The following is a 19,743-nucleotide window of genomic DNA, read 5'->3' on the forward strand; positions in this document are numbered from 1 at the left end:
TTTGCTACACAAACCCCATCTAGGAATGGTTTGTGGGCCTCCAAAAATGTTGATTACTGTTAGTTCTATTTATTCTTTTCTTCATTGCAATACAGGGGTTCTTTTTTTAATTACGGGGGAAAGTCTCTGATCATCAGTCTCGTCACTCACAGCTGTAGAATGACTCGGTTCATAGGGAATGTTGGTGACATGCAGTAAGAGCTTCCTGTTCTCTCAGCAGGTTGGAAATGAGAGTGCTGTCTGGTTTCTCCGATTAATGTTCTGCATCCTTTTACTACATTCTTACAGCATTCAACCACTTGGAATCAAAATTAGTGACATGTATAACATTCAATTTATACAACGTAATGTTCAGTTAGTCTGGAGACAAGTTACAAGGATCAGTCATTGTTAGTAAAAGAGATGGACAGTAAGATGAACATTTGGAAATAAGGAAAATACTACTATAGTTCACTATTACATTGACTTCATGACAGTATTTTGACTATCTTGTTCATAAACGATGACACAAAAACTTTTAATTCGGATGACGGCACTGACATGTTTGACAGAAAAAACAATGTTGAGAGGATTTTTAGCAAGTTATGGGCTTTTCACCGGTAATACATTGTGTGTGGCTGTTGACTTGTTTTGAGAAATACATTTACTGTTTTGAAAATGTTAAGGATGATTCCAGAAGTGTACCAAAGCGACTGGGAAGAACTGTAAACTGGCCACCCAACGGACACGGCTACCTGGCAATGTTAGGCTGTGTGGGCATGTCAAACCACAACAGACAAACTAAACATGAAGATTTCCGAGTGGCCCTGGCTGTCTTCCTCCCACCCATGAGCCTGTCAGCAGTGTGTCCTTGGCAGAGGATTAGTGACCAATAGAATTAGATCTCCAATTGGCTTAACTGACTGCGCTCTCTATAGAAGTTCTGAGTATGACTCACTTTGGGATCATACAGTGTATTTGTCTTGTTCATTTTGTATTATAATTGATATTAGTTCACTTTTATTTATGATTTATCCGAATATGCTGTATTGTAAATGCGGAACATTTTATTGTACTATTGTATTTTTTCTTGACAGTGAAAAAGATATTTTCCATTTAACAAAGGCACGGTGAAGATTCTAATTATGATTGAATCAATGACATACGGCTAATACTCAAATTTCACCAACATTTCTGTGAATTTGCAAAATGTCTGTTTTCATAGTCATTTTAAATAAAATATCCTGTTTGCAGAACGTTTGGAGAAAAAATAAGTCCAATCTCACACATACTAGTGCCACAAGTGAACATCACAAATACCATATCTATAATATGTTAATGTTATAACGTCATCCCTTTTCCATCATCGGATAGAACATTTCTGGTAATGATTCCAGTTTAGATCAGTGCTCATTATGATCGTCATGAATTACTCTCTTACGTCAGTCTGCTTGAACATAGGCAGTTTATAAACGATAAGAGTTGTTTTTTTCCTATCACGGATTTGCTGTCCGCAGGTTGCGTAACGCTGAATCTCAGCTCCTGCTCAAAAACGTGTTCGGTGGGGGAGGGGGCAGTGCGCACGCGCGTTCGGCTCCAGTTCAGGAAGTCGCTCTTAAGCAGCTGATGCCGAGACCTCTGCTGTTCCGGTGGAAGGAGGCTTAACGACTCTCAAAAGAAATAGTAAAAGAAATGTTTCCATCGGTAAAACGGAGTACAGCTTGAGAGAACGAACTATTTGGAATGTGTAGAGGAGCAGCTGTCGTTTTATAAGACATTAATGGTGTGTCTTCGGCTAAATAATAGCCCATTGAGCTGTTTTTGTCGTGGGCCGGTTGGTTGTCGTGGGATCTAGCCTAACAATGAAGGCCTAACCTTCTAACTCAGTGGGATTTAATCTTCGGATTGATCTGTCGACAGATACGTTAACTGCGCATCTTGGAGAAAGGTATGAACACATATATATTTGCCTACTACATGATATTGTGTTTTGCAAAAAGCTTCGTAATGTTAAATATAGTCACATACTATGTTGAAAATTCCTTTCTATGGCTTTGGATTCCATGGGCTGTCCTCTGCTTATGTTGCTAGCTAGCTAACCTGCGATGGTAATTATCTGTCGTAAAGTAACACATCATCTCACGCTATCCTAGCTACCTATAAAACTAATTGCACCACCACAAGAAGTAGGTTTTGTGAACGCTTTGTATTCACACAGTTATAATGTTTAGTAACGGATGGCGCACGTCTCTGGGGTATGTCGTTGTAGTCTGGAAAATTTCGATCCAGGCCAGTGTTGTAACCAAAGCCTTACTTTACCGTCATGAAATATGATGGAATTACCGATAGCAAGACTGTAGTCACTTCAACTTGATTTTTTGCATCACATATTTTCTGATTTTTATGTTTTGATTTGTCGTTCTGTAATACGACATGATGAAATTACTCAATGTCAGTAACGTAACCCTGAGTCGCTTTAGCCGGCTATCGTTGTTTTCCACCAGCAGGGTGGAGCCACTGCGCTGGAAAACATTAGCTGCCTAGCGTTACTGTATCTCTTACAAAACCCGACCAGCAAGCTGAGAGTTTCCTCATCTCAACTAGTATTTTTCCGCTGTTTCCTTCGCGAAATCATAATCGAACCACCCATTAATTCTTAAGGCAACAGAAATCTCTGGCGCAATGTTAAAATGCGAACTGTCATACGCGAATCCTCTGAGGCCCACGACGCCATTGAATGCGCTGTATTTCGAACGGAGTCTAATCTAGTACTGTATAAAGACTAATCTAGTACTGTATAAAGTCCAGCATATATTCCTGCTTTATATTGGTCCCATAAATACATTAAAGGGTGAACAATTGGAACTCTGCCGTGTACATACGTATCAGCTACATATGCTGGTGTGCTTTAATGAAGAATGTAGATTGGATGTCGATTTTGTTTTTATATCTGTCTTGTGCATGTTTTTCAAATCTAGTAACTACATTGGATCGTTTATACATTATCACTGTCATGGTGCATTGATGATTGTATAGCCGATGTTTATGGTATTATTTCACCACCATCCTCAATTGGTTTTACTTTCCACGTACAATATCCTCACGATCATCTCCCCATTGTGCAGGTTTAGGCATGGCCTCCCAGCTGCAGGTGTTCTCTCCTCCGTCTGTGTCCTCCAGTGCTTTCTGTCGGGTGAAGAAGATGAAGGTGGAGAGCTGTGCGTGGGAGGTGGCTGCAGAGCCCTACGGCTCTGTCGGTCAGGCCTACGGCTTCACCCCGGCGGCCGCCCTGCCCTTCACCGCCTCTGGTCTCGTGTTCCCCCCTGCCGGGGCTGCCCGGGGACAGGTGGTGGTGCGGGCGGCCGACAGCACCGGCAGCCTCCCTCGCGCCTCCCACAACAGCAACAACAATAACAACAACACCACCAATAACAACAACAACAGCAGCAGCAGCAGTCACCACGGCGACTCCCACTCCAGCCGGGGGCAGCGGTACGGCCTGAAGCGGAAGAACGAGGAAGTGGACTCGTCGAGCGGAGGTGGCAGTGGGAGTGGCAGCGTGCAGATCCTGGAGGAGCTCTCTGCGCCCGCCTTCTCCGCCCGCGCCGCCGGGGGTGGGGGCAACACGGGCCAGTCCATCGCCAACTCTGCCCCCACCACCAAGAGCAGCAGCTCAAACGGCGAGGGGGACTACCAGCTGGTGCAGCACGAGATCCTCTGCTCCGTCTCCAGTAGCTACGAGGTGCTGGAGTTTCTGGGGCGGGGAACCTTCGGCCAGGTCGCCAAGTGCTGGAAGCGCGGCACCAACGAGATCGTAGCCATCAAGATCCTCAAAAACCACCCCTCGTACGCACGCCAAGGCCAGATAGAGGTAGGTGTGATGAGAACGAGCAAACCACAGCACCTCCCTAAACACCCCTCTCGGCCCGTGACTCACCCAGGGGTCGCGTGGGCAAGCTGTATGTATATGTGATGCACCCTTGAGAAGGGGGTTTTGTGCTTCAAAATGTCACATGAGGTGTTCAACTTGTTTCAAATGAAGTAATTCATATTAGCATAGGCCTTGTCTTGAGGGGGATGACGCCATGACTTGGTTTACCCAGCTGAAGCACAAATGACATTATTGATGAGTCAGGCGTACCTCTCCTGGGCTGGAATGAACACCTGTGCCCACATTTTCTTATTAGTGGGTGATGGGTTGCTCTCATTACAGTCTTGTTTTATTTCCCGTCTGTGCAGGTGAGCATTCTGAAGTGTCTGAGTGCCGAGAACGCGGATGAATTTAACTTCGTCCGCTCGTACGAGTGCTTCCAGCACAAGGGCCACACATGCCTGGTGTTTGAGATGCTGGAGCAGAACCTGTACGACTTCCTGAAGCACAGCAAGTTCAGCCCGTTGCCTCTGCGCCACATCCGGCCCGTGCTACAGCAGGTGGCCACCGCCCTCATGAAGCTCAAGAGCCTGGGCCTCATCCACGCCGACCTAAAGCCCGAGAACATCATGCTGGTGGATCCCATCCGCCAGCCGTACCGGGTCAAAGTCATTGACTTCGGGTCGGCCAGCCACGTGTCCAAGGCCGTCTGCTCTACGTACCTGCAGTCACGCTACTACAGGTGAGTCGGCGCCAGGGCAGGTTCACAGGTGGTGGTGGTGGTGGTGGTGGTGGTGACGCAAGCTGTTTAAAGTTTACCCCACAACTGAAGGAACCGGTTTGAGTTTCAGGAACTCTGTATCTGTGCTCTTTAGTGCAGTACACTAGTACATTTTCTAGTTCTCCAAAAATGTTGAACAAATACCAGAAACTTTTTTTTTTTTTTTTTTTTTTTTTTATGTTATTTTTATGATGACCGGTAGATGTGCTCAGGTGAACATTAGACTCTTTGAGAGAGTCACTGGTGGATCGGCAGTCACTGACGTGTTTTCCTCCCTCAGGGCTCCAGAGATCATCCTGGGCTTGCCCTTCTGCGAGGCCATCGACATGTGGTCGCTGGGCTGCGTCATCGCCGAGCTCTTCCTGGGATGGCCTCTCTACCCCGGCGCTTCAGAGTACGATCAGGTGGGTCCCCCTAACCTCTCCTGCCCTGCCCTGGCTTACCCAGCATCCTCTGTACCATTTCACACAATTTACATTATACTGTATGAATCTCATGCACACATGTGGGCTTATTTACCTTCATTACATATGGTGTGTAGGTGTCGATTCATACATATACTTGTTACTACTAAGCTGTTACACCTGATGATGCTCCTTACTTTAATGTAACATGTAATAATACTATCTAAATATTGTTTGTACCTTTACTCATCCGCTATGAATTGACTGGCTGTCTTTCAGATTCGGTACATATCTCAGACACAAGGTCTACCAGCGGAGTATCTCTTGAGTGCTGGAACCAAGACCAGCCGGTTCTTTAACAGGGGTCCAGACTCCAGCTACCCGCTCTGGAGGTTGAAGGTCAGTGTTGGCAGCTGTGAGGGAATGGATCAGGAAATGTACATTTCAGCCATTTTGATTGATTTCCGCAACAGTCGTATTAAAAGTGTGGTTTTGGGCGATTCTCCCAGAGTAAGCTGTTACATTAGTCTCTGTACTCTGTGATGAGTTCTTGTATTTTAATAATCTACAGTTTCTCCAGGTTCTCTTCAGCCCATTGATGATACTGTGAAAATAAATTTGTTAAAACTATTGCAGATATGTTCCAAATTAAAGTATGTTTTCAGATACTTTCTGATGGCGCTGCATAACGTTGTGTGTTGATATGGATGATTGGGTGTACTGTCAGTTATCCAGGTAGTGTGTGTTCACTGCACTGTGACTCACTAGTGTCATTCTCTCGTGTGTGTCCGCACAGACCCCCCTGGAGCATGAGGCTGAGATGGGCATCAAGTCAAAAGAGGCTCGGAAGTATATTTTTAACTGCCTCGATGACATGATGCAGGTCAAAGTAAAAGTTGAGTCCCCATTTCTACTCTTCACATCACACGCCACTGATAGCCCAGCCTCTTAAAGACGACGGCTCTCGTTTCCATGTCTTTTAATAATAACCCGTCCGGTGTCGACCTGATTAACATCCACATCGTCTCTGCCCCGCACATCCAGGTCAACCTGTCCACTCACCTAGAGGGCACAGACATGCTGGCGGAGAAGGCGGACCGGCGGGAGTTCATCGACCTCCTCAAGAGGATGTTGCGGCTGGACGCCGATAAGAGAATCACCCCCTCCAAGACCCTGGCGCACCCCTTCGTCACCATGAGCCCCCTCCTGGACTTCCCACACAGCTCCCAGTGAGTCCCCCCCCCCCCCCCCCCCCCCTGACCAGCGCATTTACCTCACTGAATACTGGAGGTCTGCTGTTTCAGACTTAAGTCTGTTGGTAGCAGACAGGTTCGCTGTTGTCTGCACTTTGGTTTGGTGTCCTTATCTCATTCTTACTGTGGTATGAGGTGTGTGTGTGTACGTACGTATGTACTTACTTGGTATACTTATCCGATTCTTACTGTGGTATGAGGTGTATGCACGTACTTACTTACTTACTTAGTGTACTTATCAGATTCTTACTGTGGTATGCGGACATGCTGATTGCTGTCCTCATTATCCTTTATTTGTTTATTGATTTATTTCGGTGTGCGGGTAAGTCATTGAGTCCGTTGGCTTGTGTAACTATTAGATTGGAAAATTAACTTCAATTGTATTCATTTATAGATTCGATGAGTCATTTTTATTGGATGATTTAATTATGTACAAAATGCGTGTGCTGACTGGTCAGGTGTAGGGAAGTGCCTAATCTCTTGCTCTCCTCTCCTCTCCTAAACGCCAGTGTCAAGTCCTGCTTCCAGAACATGGAGATCTGTAAGCGCAGGAGCAGCTCCTATGACAGCGGGAAAACCCTGTTTGCTGCTAACCCAGTCCCAGGAGCCGCGGGGAACCTAACCGTGACCTTCAGTAGCCAGCTCAACCAGCACAACCAGGTACGAGGGAGGGAAGCGCTCTCAGACTTGACCACTCGCAGGATTAAGAGAAAGCTAAAAATAATGAGAGGATCATAGGATCTATCTCTTAAGACCGAGATGTGAAGAGGAGTCCACTGAGCTGACTATGACCACGACGTCTGAACATTTATCAGTTCCATTAGAGTTATCAGTTGCAAAATACTTCATCAGTTTTCTCCGTTAATCTCCAGGCGCAGAAGAAGGACGGAGGACCTTTCTGTCATCTGCCCATATATGTTTTCTTTTCTAACAGATTTCTTGTTGCGTTGTGTGTGTCCCAGGTACCGTCAGCAGGGGGCGCTGTGCCGCTTCTGAACTACCAGCCTGCACTGTACCAGCAGGCCACCATCAACATCCCAGGCCTGGCCCAGCCCAGCCTGCCCATGCAGGCCCGCACCACCCAGCTCTGCACCCAGCCAGAGCCCTTCCAGCAGACCCTCATCGTCTGCCCCCCCACCACCATACAAGGTAGGCCTCATCGTCTGCCCCCATCATCAGCCAAACAGAACTCCCTCACCTCAGCATTGGGTCCAGGGGCTCCGTGTGTGGGCCTGACCTACTCTCTGTTCATATGCCAGCTATAGGTAGTGCCATTAACAAAAGGCTATTTCCTTACCACAATATTAAATTCTCTTTAAATGGGTATGGCAAGCGAAGCTTACCACTATTAATTAACTGATTATGTATTCCCTAAGTGAAGTTTACTGTTATTAATGAACTGGTTATGTATTTCGTTAAAGGGCTTCAGTCTTCCAGTAAGGGCTCCAGTTACCCCCTGAGGATGGACAACTCCAATCCCCTCGTGCAGCAGAACCAGTCCTCCCAGCCTCTACAGCTCCAGCCCAGCATGCTCACGCAGGTAAACTGGAGTGTGTGTGTGTGTGTGTGTGTGTGTGTGTGTGTGTGTGTGTGTGTGTGTGTGTGTGTGTGTGTGTGTGTGTGTGTGTGTGTGTGTGTGTGTGTGTCTATCTGCCTCCTCGCTCCCTGTGACCGTCCCTCTGGGGTGTGTGTTCTGGAAAAACGTGCCCTTTTTGCAGTCACTAGCCATGGATGCCAGAAGCGTCTGTAAAGCTTTCGCCTCGGTCATATCTGCCGCTTGGGCTCCCGGTGAGATGAGCTCACAAGTGTGTGTGTGTGTGGGGGGGGGGGGGGGGGGTTGTTGTTTGTTTTGTATCCTGACACACTCTGACCTCCATGTGACCTTTGCCCTCTCCCCCCTCGGCGACCCTGCCTCCCTCCCCCAGGGCTCCTGCACGCCTCTGATGGTGGCCACCCTGCACCCCCACGCGGCCGGGGTGGCGCCCCAGTACCCGCTGCCCCTGACGCTGGGCTGTGGGGGGGCGCGGCCTGCACTCCTGGAGCAGACGGCCACCGTGCTGGTAAACGGCCTCGCCCGTCCCAGCGCATACAAACACCCTCCTAACCAACAAACGCCTCTCTCTCCCTCTCCTTCACTCTCTCCCTCTCCTTCACTCTCTCTCCCTCTCCTTCACTCTCTCTCCCTCTCCTTCACTCTCTCTCCCTCTCCTTCACTCTCTCTCCCTCTCCTTCACTCTCTCTCCTCCTCTCCCTCTCTCCTCCTCCTCTCTCTCTCTTTCACTTTCTCCTCCCTCTTTCTCTTTCTCTCTCCTTCTCCTCTCTTTCTCTTTCACTCTCTCCTCTTTCTCCCTCTCCTTCACTCTCTCTCTCTCTCTCTTTCTCCTCCTCCTCTCTCTTTATATTTTCTCACTCTTCTCCTTCAGATTTTGTTCTCCTCCAGTCTGGTCTCTCCTTTATCTCTTCTCTAGTCTCTCCTTTATCTCTTCTCATCTCGTTCTTCTTTCTCTTTTTATTCCTATTTTCATTGCTTTTGCTTCTTTTTCTTTTTCAGATCTCTTCCTTTTGTTCTCTCTCTGCCCCCTCCTCCCTCCCTGTTCTCTCTCTCTCTCTCCGTGCAGGTCTGCAGGCATGGGACGCATGCGCTGACTCGTCTGTGCTTGGCTTGCAGCTTCTCCCTCCTCCATGTCTCCTCCTCCTCCTCCTCCTCCTCCTCCTCCTCCTCCTCCTTCTTCTTCTTCTTCTTCTTCTTCTTCTTCTTCTTCTTCTTCTTCTTCTTCTTCTTCTTCTTCTTCTTCTTCTTCTTCTTCTTCTTCTTCTTCTTCTTCTTCTTCTTCTTCTTCTTCTTCTTCTTCTTCTTCTTCTTCTTCTTCTTCTTCTTCTTCTTCTTCTTCTTCTTCTTCTTCTTCTTCTTCTCTCTCCAGTTCTCAGGGGAAGAGACGTGGTTTGGCTGCAGTGACGTCACTCTTTCACTCTAGATCTCTCTGTCTCTGCTACCTTCTTTCCTTTCTCTCCCTCTTTTCCCTTGCGCTCCCTGCCCCCCCTTAACTCCCTCCGTCCTGGTGCCAGTCTATCCACAGGTCCTCTGACGTGGTCTTGAGGCTTTGCTGGTTTAACAGGGAGCCCCCCAACCATGCCCCCTCTTTCTCAGCTCGTCAGTGATTGGTTCTTCCTCACAGGGCAACTCGACAGTAGATGTCTGCTTTCCCTTACCCCCCCCCCCCACCCCCCCGCTCGTCTCGGCACTGCTGATTGGGTAGTATTGCATGCCATGCTTGGCTTCAGCCTGAGGGATGGTCTCTAATGCTCCAGATTGTTTCAGGTCAGCGGCGGGAAGGGACAAAGACAACCTCTGCTTGTGCGTTTGCGTATTGTGGACCTTTGGTGACTGACGAGAATGTTGATTCAACCCCTATCCCACCCCCCGTGTTGTTAACTGTGTATACAGAGCTGCATTCTTGAGCATGTTGGCTGAAGCCCCAAGCGTTCCTGTGCATGGCGCTCCACCCACCACCCCCCCATAGCAGCTGAATCTGCCCTGATCCGCCAGTACAAGTACATGGTTTGGTGACTTGACTACTTACTCTTTAGTTTGTCACTGAATCACGTACTTGGAATACCCCCCCCCCCCCAGATCCGTACTGGATCATTCATCGTTGAATCAGCCCTCAACCACCAGGTCCGTGCGGTATCGGGACCGGGTCGGTGCTGGGTTAAGCTGCTATCTGGGCCGGAGGTACCGCTGCCTCTCTGGAGCAGCATGGGTTTGACTGGCCTCCACACCTCCTGGCCTAACACTAGGAGGTCCGGTGGAGGTTACACACGTCAGGTGTGCTCTCCAGACAGGGCTCTGATACGGAAGTGGCCAGTGTAGCTAACGCCTTTTTTCTTTCTGTTTTGTGTGTGTGTGTGTGTGTGTGTGTGTGTGTGTGTGTGTGGGTGTGTGTGTGTGTGTGTGTGTGTGTGTGTGACCCAACAGCAGGCCTGGCCGTCGGGCACACAGCAGATCCTCATTCCGTCCGCCTGGCAGCAGGTTCCGGGCATGGCCATCCACAGCGGGGCGCACCAGGCCGTCGACTCCTCCCTGGAGGCGCTGGTGACCGACTCCTCGGCCCAACACGCCTGGAGGTGAGATGAGAACCGAGACGCAGAGGAAAGAGGCTGATTGTGTGTGTGTGTGTGAGGCTGACAGGCCGCTAATGTTTTAATAGCTCTGAATGAAGACACACTGAGACAAAGAAATCTTATGTGTGTAATATATGTAAGAGGATGATGGGATTTTATTCTTCAGTCACTTGGTAATGTGCCTGTGTGTCACTCATTTAGGTTATAGCATATTTGTGTGTGTGTGTGTGTGTGTGTGTGTGTTTCACTCACTGGTGGTGTGTGTGTGTTCCTCAGGGGCTCCCACAGCGGTCAGCACAGCGGGGTGTTGCAGCAAAACCCCCACATCCTGGGGGGGCACCTGACCCTTGACCCCACGCAGTCACTGGGCAGAAGTGGGGGCCACGGTGGGCGGTCCCAACAAGAGAGCAAGAGCAAGAGGAACAGGGGGCGGCGCCAGGATAGCAGGAACGGGTACGTGTTTCACTTCCTGTTGGACCTCAGGACAATACTGCCATTTATTCTCCCTGGTTAGGGGTGTTCTCTTATGTCCTAAGAGGGTGGGGTGCATATAGAAGCACATAACACACACTATAAGACCACTAAGGCATTTTAGGATGCTGTATAAGCTGACTGCATATAGAAGCACATAACACGCACTATAAGACCACTAAGGCACTTTAGGATGCTCTATGAGCTTTGACTGCTTATTGGTGTGTGTGTGTGTGTGACCTAGTGCTTCTGTGTTCTCTATAGCGGCCCTCTGATTGGCACACCAGCATACAACGCCGCACTCTCCCAGCCAATCGTCATCTCCGACACACCCAGCCCTGCTGTCAGTGTCATTACCATCCACAGTGACACTGAGGACGAGGACGAAAGGAAGTTCCACCCAGCTAGGTGAGGTCACTTCCTGTAGTTATTCTACCACCTCCACTGCTTATTTTATGATAAAGGCCTTCACTTTTGCCTGTTTCAGTGGGGTTTTAATATAGTCTACCATGGCATGTAATTCTAATCTATTTAATACATTCTACCATGTCTTTGAAGATGTCTAGAGCTGTCTTGCTTTCTGTCATAGACAACAGTAACAGATGGTAAATGCAATTTTGCTGGATGGATTAATCTTGTTTTGATGCTGCATGAGTACATCACCGTGTCCATCTCTGTTGTCAGCTGTGGGCCCAACCAGCGCGCCAACGTCATCAGCTGTGTGACGGTGCACGACTCTGATTCGTCCACGGCCAGCCCCCTGACCCCGCGCCCCCGGCACGCCCTCCTGCGGGGGGCGTCTACCCGCGGGTCCAAGTCGCTGGCAGTGGTGGCACCGTCCGTCAAGACCCAGCAGGGCGACGGCTCCACCTCCAAAGGGGCATCAGTGACAGGTCAGTCACACACACTAGTGTATAGGACCGCCAGTTACTATAGCATATGTTAGAGTTAAAGCAACACCATGCAACAGTTTGATACATTTTGAGGTATGTTAACTAGTTTTGGTACCATCCTCAAATTCATTTTCATAGCATATGGTCATGTGAAGGACAGATATCCATCCAGGATATGCACTATGTAGTTTTGTGTTTCGGGCTGGAACACCCTGCAAAAATGAAAGAACAGCTTTCACAGCATGACACTGTCAGCTATACTGCCAAAAGACAGCAGTTAGTGTGCGTGTGCATGTGTGTGTGTTTGTGTGTTGCTCATCACAGCCTTATTTCTCTGTCGCCCCCTACAGGTCACTCCCAGAGCGGCTACATGAAGCCCAAGCGCGCCGCCACAAGGCAGCCCTGCAGCTCAGGGGAGAGTGTAGAGCGCCATCTGCAGGTGCCCAGCAGATCACAGCCCCTGAACCTCAGCCAGGTAATCACCTTCCTACCGATACTCCACTTGGGCCTCAGGGACAGTGACAGCTAGATGGGTGTAAACTTCCAAACATGGTGTATCTCGCATGGTGTTCTGAATAATGCATAAATCAAAATGTTGGTCCTTGATATTGAGTCAGTGATTTTATTATGATCTCTGTTAGGTGCAGAGTAATGGGGTCTGGCTTGTCAGTTTAACTTTATTTCTCTTTGCTCTCACCCCCACCAGCCTACTCTAGTCTCGTCCTCCTCTTCCTCCTCCTCGTCCTCCTCATCCCAGGAGCGAGGCGCCGGGGGCGGCGGCTCCCTGCGTCGTCAGCACACCTACCCCCCGGCGGGGGCCCCCTCGTCCCACGCGCACCCCCACTACCGGCTCCCCGAGGCGGTGCCCTTCACCAGCGTGGCGCCCAGCCTGTACACGTACCCGGCGTCTGCCGCACTGGCGTCCGCCTCCCACGCCATGGAGCAGCTGCTGGTGCACAGCAGCACCGCCTCGCCCTCCCGCGCACCAGGGGGCACCGCACACTACCCCCAGGGCCTCGTCAAGGACTCCGTGGGAGCGATGGTGCACGGGCTGCCCCCCCAGTACCAGCAGAGCTTCGCCACGCACCCCTACGTGACCACGGGCGGAGGGGCCGGGCGGGCCGAGGCCACCTACGGCGGGTACCAGCTGAGCCCGCGCAGACTGACGCAGTATCCCTACTTATGAGCTTTTAGGCTGAGGGGGGGGGGGGAGGGGGAGAGACGAGGAGGGGGCACATAAGACCACAAGACCACACAATCCCCTCATGCCCAACCCCACCCCTACCCCCAACGCGTCTTTCCACTCAAATCACCTCGTTGGCACACCAGTAAGGATTTCAAGGAAACTGCTGCGTTTCTTTTTTTTTTTTTTTTTAACAGACCTGGTTCAGCTTTAACTGGTTTTACACATACTATTTAACAATTTTAGAAAAAAAAAGAAACTTTTTAAGACGTTGGTATTTAGAATTATTATATTTTGCCATTATCAATTTGTATTTTCACTGAATTTGTTTTAGTTATTTTTTTTTTAGTTAGATTTTATTTGAAAATCCATGGTATTGTAATAGAACATCCTCTTCTAAATGCTGACAAGTGTATTGTTTTACTGAAACGGTTTTATTTCCCGTGCAATAGAGAAACACTATCCCTGTGTTGTCGTAGGAAACCAGAGAGGCCAAGATGGCTCCTGGTCTCTGCTCACAGTTAAACAGGCTTCACACTAATCTCCAGTCTCTCCTGTGGCCGTGCTCTTTTTCTCTACTCTTAGTAGTGTCACTGGTGTTTTTATGTGTCCATGTTTTTATTTACCTTCTAGATTTCTCATTTCATTTTCTCTTAAATTATGTTTCCCCTGCTCTGAATGCCTGTGAATGTGTTCACTGGACATTGAACGAGGCTCACAGTGTTAACGGAAGGAAAAAGAAAAAAAAGAGAAAAAAAACAGAGAGGATTGGGAAGAGAAGTGGAAGGATTCTGTGCACGAGCTTACTGCGACTCGTGGTGTAATTACTTGAATCATATAAACTGCAGGAGAACGGTAGACACGAGCAATATAGAATGTTAGTCGTGGAGCCTGCTTTGACAGATGTATGGTCGGTTGGTTGGTTTGGAATGTTTAGCAATGTCGAAATGTTCAGATCTTAACTATTATGATTAGTGTCATGTTTGGAGAAAAACAAACAAAATATCAACTGATTTGGAAAAAAGTCTCCCAAAGTGATAATTTTTTTGTGGTCCTTGCGTAGGTGTATGAAAATGAACTGCTCTAGTTAGCAATGGATTCTTTCCTTTCTGAGTTCCTTGTGTCTGTCTTATGAAGTACCATAGGAACCCATTCGTCTAACCGTTAATCTGGTTCCTTTCTGTATCTTGTTACCCAAAGAACTTCACTGGTAGAGTTAGCCCAAGTGTTCCTCCCATCACCTCCTCCCACACCCCCATGACGGTCCAGTCATGCCAGAACCCTGGGACTGCTCTCTGAGAAGGCCTCAGTACTACATTCCTTGGTTCCGCGCTCTCTCCATGTTATCCTGTTCGAGGCTGATATATTAGTGAGAACTGTAGAACATTGCAGTCACATTTGGTCAATAAACGACACATGACTCTACCGGCTGCTGTGCTTACTTCCAGACAAATGTCGATGTGTTTTAATATATCTCTGTGTAGATGAGTATGACCTCTGAACTCTGGCCCGAAGAGGCAGCGAGGGGTGAAGGTTCGGGGTACCCCCAGTACCTCCCTCCTCTGCTTCTCCGCTAACACCGCAGCTCTTTGTGGTCCTGTTTGCTGACCACCTCCATGATGCCGATCAGGTTCAGCAGGAACGACTGAATCTGGAAACATTTACACATCACGAGTTGGCCAAATGAATGAATGAACGAACAAAAATGGCGTCCAACAAGTGTGGACTTAGACGGCCTTTAAAGGCAATGCTCATCATTCTATAAACTGACATGTACATTCTAGGATACTCAAACTCAGCCGTATTGATGTTCTACAAGCGATCACAATCACAGAGATGTGGCCCCTCTCGCTGTTTGAACACAGTCACCCCTTTTCTACACCCATCTAATACTCTGCTTCACGTAGTGCCACACTGAGCTATGTTGCTGCTGAGTGTTTGGAGATCTGGTGTAATTCAGTGCTTGAGTGCACTTTGCAGTATCTGCTATTCTAGCGTAGATTTGTCTATTAAGTGTGTCAGAGTTATAGTATAGTTTAGTACCTTACTTAACTGTTGCATAATAACATTCTGCTGCAGGGGAGTTCCTGACCCAGTACTCTAGTTTATATACTATTGTTCTGGTGTAGCGTCCTACCTTACCGAGTTCCTGACCCAGTACTCTAGTTTATATACTATTGTTCTGGTGTAGCGTCCTACCTTACTGAGTTCCTGACCCAGTACCCTAGTTCATATACTATTGTTCTGGTGTAGCGTCCTACCTTACTGAGCTGCTGGAGGGTGTCCTCTGGTGAAACGCCCTGGTGGTCTTTCTCTTTGCCAAGCGTGGCCACGAAGAGGTTCAGAGTGGCAATCTTTACGGTGCCCAACAGCAAGGTCTTCTTGGCAGCTGTGTTTTGGATGTGCGCCCATCTCGAGTCCTGTTGGGCAGACAGGACATGAGTGAGGAACCACAGCTGGATCTGGAGCAGCTCTGGATCTGGACTTGCAGACCTGCCTCACATTAGATCCATACTCCAAACAGCCGTGGAATGGGTCACTGCAGCCCGGAGTATCAAACACTTCCCAAGTCACCCCACAGCACGTGCTCACTGAAGCACGCTCTCCTTTAAATCCAGTGAAGCTAGAAGCTAGCCGTGTCTTGAAGCTAGAAGCCAGCTACAGAAAGTAAACTTGACCAGATCAGGGTTACACTAATGTGATTAGGGGGCAGGTTTTTGACCCAATCAAATGGGAACACACCAGACAGAGGGGATCGCGATCAGTCATGTGGTCATTGTGCAGATGCTTTATTCCAAAGCGTTGCTAATCTGAAGGCTGTGTTTTGTTGACTAATCCAACAGAATCAGATGTGCAGCAGTTTAGTCTTTAAATAAGAAGCCTCAAAATATGACTGTACTGTGACGATAAAACATCAATGCTGGTGGTAATATTGACTACATTTGCATTTGTATTAAAACTTTATGGGTTTATGGGTTGAAAATGGCTCAAAGCGCCATCTACTGCTGACCCATACACTCACACTGAACCTTACAAAGTCGATGCTGACGTAGAGAGAACCGCTTGGGACTGATCTACGTCATAATATACATTCAAATGGAGTAAACTCTCAGTCCCTCCCCACTCCCTGTCTCAGCCCCTTGCCCACCTTTTAGCATCTTTTTGAATTATGCAGTGGGTGCAGTTAAGATCAGAGCTGGGGCCGTGAACTTACACTTTAATGAGCAGCCTAATGCCTGAGCCACACAGCTAACCTCAACTGTGTGTGATGGCAACCTCGCTTAACCTCTGCGGCTTGCGCATGTGTGTGTGTGTGTGTCCACACCGCCAGCGTTGCTGCCAGCCCTGACTCTCAACAGATCTTCTCCCTGCCTATTTGTGCTGAGCCTCACACGTGAAAAATAATCCCCACACTGAAACTGTAGCCACACACATAATGAAAAGCAAGTAAAAATCTCAACTTATAAAAAAAAAGGGGCCTGGAAGGACAGCAGGCAACGGAGCACACTTGGTCATGACATTAGGAGGTGATATCAGTCCGTCTTGAAAACATTCAAATGAATAGGTTCTCCTCAGTAACAGTTTTTAAGGGCATTTAACCTGTTAACACGAGCCTCGCAATGAACGGCAAAAGATTCTGCCACTGCGACCGTCGGGCACAGGTTAGATCATAAGCAGTGTAACAGGTAAGTTAATGAGCTCTTGCGCCCCCTATAGGTGGGTGAACTCACCCACAGCATGGCCTGGCTGCTGATGGTATCAAGCTCGGTTTGCAGCTTGGCCAGCTGGTTGTTGTAGTGGATGATCCTGTCGTTGGTGTGCTCTATGTACTGCGCAAGCTGGGCCAGGGCATTGTTGACCAAAGCCTCGCCCACCCTTGAGCTCTGCAGCAGGTCCTCGCGAGTCTGAACCAGCGTGTCGAAGCGCGCCATCACCTGCCGAGGCTCCTCAAACTGAACGGCGGCAGGAGCAAAAGAAAACAACACTAAAGAGAACAGAACCATTTCACCTTGTGTTGCCATGGGACCGCGAGCGGTTTACGTGAGTCAGTCAGTGGGGGCGATACACACCTGCTCTGGCTGTCCCTGGGATGTGTGTGTGCTTTTGATTGACTGTCCTTCAGAAAAAACTTACCTAAAGCCTCTTGTCGTTCACGACATATCAGAAGAAACTGTTTGCTCTTCCCACTTTATTCATCTACTCATGTGCGATCCATGTCTTTATTCATCTACTCATGTGCGATCCATGTCTTTGTTCATCTACTCAAGTGCGATCCATGTCTTTGTTCATCTACTCAAGTGCGATCCATGTCTTTATTCATCTACTCATGTGCGATCCATGTCTTTGTTCATCTACTCAAGTGCGATCCATGTCTTTATTCATCTACTCATGTGCGATCCATGTGTTTGATGTGTCGTAGCAGACGTCTTACAAAGCAAGACTTTTGTTTTTAAATCAGATTTCACCCAATGCACTAATCTTACTTAGTGTGATAGCCCTCAGGTTGTGTGGTCAAAGGTGAGGTGGCAACCTCATATAGCTCCTGACACTGGATAGATATGGCCTAGACTAGAGCCGTGCCAGCTCCAGCCCAGACCCCTCCAGTGCAGGAGCTATGTGGGAACACCACCACACACACACACACCACCACCACACACACACACACACACACACACACACACACACACACACACACACACACACACACACACACACACACACACACACCACACACACACAGACGCAAACAAACACGCACGCACGCACGCACGCACGCACGCACGCACACACACACACACTGCAATATCCTGGGGGTCCCATGTGGTGGGCAGACCCCCCCTCTACTCACCTGTACCCAGCCTGCCTCCTCCCCATCCAGTCATTACCTGCTTACACAGCTTCACTACTCTAAGCAGATAGTCTGGGTAGATCTCATTTTTCTCGGCCAGACTGGCCAGCCTCTCTCTCTCCTGCGTGAGGGCAAGGAGCTCGCCCTCGAGGGTCCTCAGCTCGGCGGATTTCTGCTGGGTCAGCTTGCGCTCGCGCTCCGCCTTCTTCTTGGCCCGAACCCGCTTCATCTCATTCTCCTGATGGCAGCACAGGAGTCACAAATGATTTACTAATAAGGATAGAAATGACCCATGTTTAATCGTAGTTTTTGTTTTTATTTTTAATTTAAATTTTTGTTATACACAGAAAAAGATGTTAAGTTCCTTGTGCTATTGGTTGGGGACATCCCACAGCAGCAACCCTCTCACTGTAACATGCAAGTATTCATAGCCAGCTACCTAACCTAACCAAACAGCTGCCCAGTCATAATAAATAAATGCACAGAAATAATATAGTACAAATAAGAAATAGACACAATACATCAAGAGAAAAGACTAGGACATTAGATATAAAAGTCTAAACAGGTAAGGATATCCTCCTGCAGGTTTTAGGTATAAAATAACACACCGACAAAAGCTCAATTATACTCAGAGAATGGGCTGAATATCCTTACTGTCTTTTCCTATAAGCAGGGATGTCTTACCGCATGGGCCTACCGGGCCCAGACCCAGGGGCCCAAGAGCTCAGGCCCATGCCTTCCCAGAGCCACCATGTCGACTAGACTTAGAGGTGGCCTAAACTCTTATTTGCGGGTTGAGTGTGGTGTACATTATTAACATGCTATTGGCTTGGAGTGTCCCTGTGCTGTAAATCCTATATTGTTGTTAATACAGGTAAAAAGAAAAAAATCCTTTTATTGCGCTGTTGGCTTTTGATTAAGTGACCTGCTCTGTAAATCCTGTTGTTAACAGTTGAATCTATTTCTTTTTAGGCCAATGTGCTGTTGGCTTTAATTCACTATACCTGCGCTGTAAATCCTGTGTTGATACAGGTAAACGCCAAGGTTAGGCTATTATTCTGGCCTTATTTGTGCGTAGTGGAGCGTACCTTACTTCGGTTGTCGTCATGGTCCGTATCGATATATAATTATGATAGGCCCTGCAGTAGGGCACACACACCTTTAGAAACTGATCAAATTTCGCTAAATGAGTCTTGATATCTTTTTCCTTGCCTCTGATCTCTTCCTTTCTCAGACGCTGGTTGACCACAGTGTTATTAAAGTCCTACAGGTCCACGGGGAGAAGTTGTTATTATTAAGTTCGTGGCTCTGTACATGACATTTTATGTTGGTTTTCACCAGGTCTGTATGGGAACTTTTGTCATACAGATATGCCATAAATAACAATGACAAAAAAAATCCCTTCTCAGCTAAAATACATGAACACTTTTCTGAAGACTGATCTATCAGAGTTAATGGTTCTCACATATTTAACAGCCCGCAAAGCTTTATTGACGTCATGTTCCTCCTGTTTCTTCTTCAGCAGACGGGTTGCAGGAGCCAAGAACTTTTCACTCTGTTTCTGGCTGTTTAGAATAGGGGAATGCCGCATCATGCAGCTGTGTATTGACAGGAACAACTTTAACAATTGCCATTAATAAATGCATCACTTACAAAAGCTGATTTTGAAGATTGTCCTTAAAATAAACGTTGAAATCCTCAGCCAAGACATTAGCCTTAGAGTTGCTGTCCATGATTAGATCACTGTAGAAATGCCTTTGGCCAAACCGTCCAAGTAAGAGGGTTTATTTAGGGGCCCTGCGTATAATAAGGTACACAAACTCGCAAGGTGCATAACAATGGTATCGTAGCAACATGTTGATATGAAGACAATATAAAGTAAACGTAACGAATATCATTGTTGAGTCATTCACATTTTCACCAATCTAGATTCCTGG

At 47.8% G+C, this 19,743-nt stretch overlaps 2 protein-coding genes across 3 annotated transcripts; one reads left to right on the forward strand and one right to left on the reverse strand.

Moving 5' to 3' along the window:
* Positions 1 to 1,553: 1,553 nt before the first annotated feature.
* On the forward strand, positions 1,554 to 14,382 carry hipk1b (homeodomain interacting protein kinase 1b). Of its 2 annotated transcripts, XM_012825140.3 has the most exons (17): positions 1,554 to 1,927; positions 3,105 to 3,850; positions 4,219 to 4,592; positions 4,912 to 5,035; positions 5,315 to 5,434; positions 5,832 to 5,930; positions 6,080 to 6,264; positions 6,798 to 6,948; positions 7,251 to 7,437; positions 7,710 to 7,828; positions 8,214 to 8,348; positions 10,265 to 10,413; positions 10,687 to 10,863; positions 11,146 to 11,289; positions 11,566 to 11,774; positions 12,125 to 12,249; positions 12,481 to 14,382. In XM_012825140.3, exons 2-17 carry the CDS (start codon positions 3,113 to 3,115, stop codon positions 12,958 to 12,960), a joined length of 3,516 nt encoding a protein of 1,171 aa, XP_012680594.2. In that variant the 5' UTR covers positions 1,554 to 1,927; positions 3,105 to 3,112; the 3' UTR covers positions 12,961 to 14,382. The 2 variants fall into 2 exon arrangements, with proteins under 2 accessions (XP_012680594.2, XP_012680595.2); XM_012825141.3 differs by lacking the exon at positions 8,214 to 8,348 and having other exon boundaries at positions 1,558 to 1,927.
* A 128-nt stretch (positions 14,383 to 14,510) lies between these two features.
* LOC105898122 (coiled-coil domain-containing protein 42-like) lies at positions 14,511 to 19,658 on the reverse strand. The gene is made up of 7 exons (XM_031567167.2): positions 19,460 to 19,658; positions 19,272 to 19,371; positions 18,966 to 19,070; positions 17,844 to 18,044; positions 16,689 to 16,910; positions 15,219 to 15,377; positions 14,511 to 14,608 (listed from the first exon to the last, which is right to left on the reverse strand). The coding sequence occupies exons 1-7, from the start codon at positions 19,537 to 19,539 to the stop codon at positions 14,531 to 14,533; spliced, it is 945 nt and encodes a 314-aa protein (XP_031423027.2). The 5' UTR covers positions 19,540 to 19,658; the 3' UTR covers positions 14,511 to 14,530.
* Positions 19,659 to 19,743: the final 85 nt, after the last annotated feature.

This window comes from Clupea harengus, chromosome 5 (assembly GCF_900700415.2).
Source record: "Clupea harengus chromosome 5, Ch_v2.0.2, whole genome shotgun sequence".
Classification (NCBI taxonomy): Eukaryota; Metazoa; Chordata; class Actinopteri; order Clupeiformes; family Clupeidae; genus Clupea; species Clupea harengus.

Bases quoted from the DNA above. Each gene is read 5' to 3' on its own strand.
- hipk1b (XM_012825140.3), top strand. From the start codon at position 3,113: ATGGCCTCCCAGCTGCAGGTGTTCTCTCCTCCGTCTGTGTCCTCCAGT. The intron at 7,438-7,709 runs GTAGGCCTCATC...ATTTCGTTAAAG, and splicing joins CCCCCCCACCACCATACAAG to GGCTTCAGTCTTCCAGTAAG. The intron at 10,864-11,145 runs GTACGTGTTTCA...TGTTCTCTATAG, and splicing joins CGCCAGGATAGCAGGAACGG to CGGCCCTCTGATTGGCACAC.
- LOC105898122 (XM_031567167.2), bottom strand. From the start codon at position 19,539: ATGGACAGCAACTCTAAGGCTAATGTCTTGGCTGAGGATTTCAACGTT. The intron at 19,071-19,271 runs GTGAGAACCATT...GTGGACCTGTAG, and splicing joins CTTTGCGGGCTGTTAAATAT to GACTTTAATAACACTGTGGT. The intron at 16,911-17,843 runs GTAATGACTGGA...GCCGCCGTTCAG, and splicing joins TAGTGAAGCTGTGTAAGCAG to TTTGAGGAGCCTCGGCAGGT.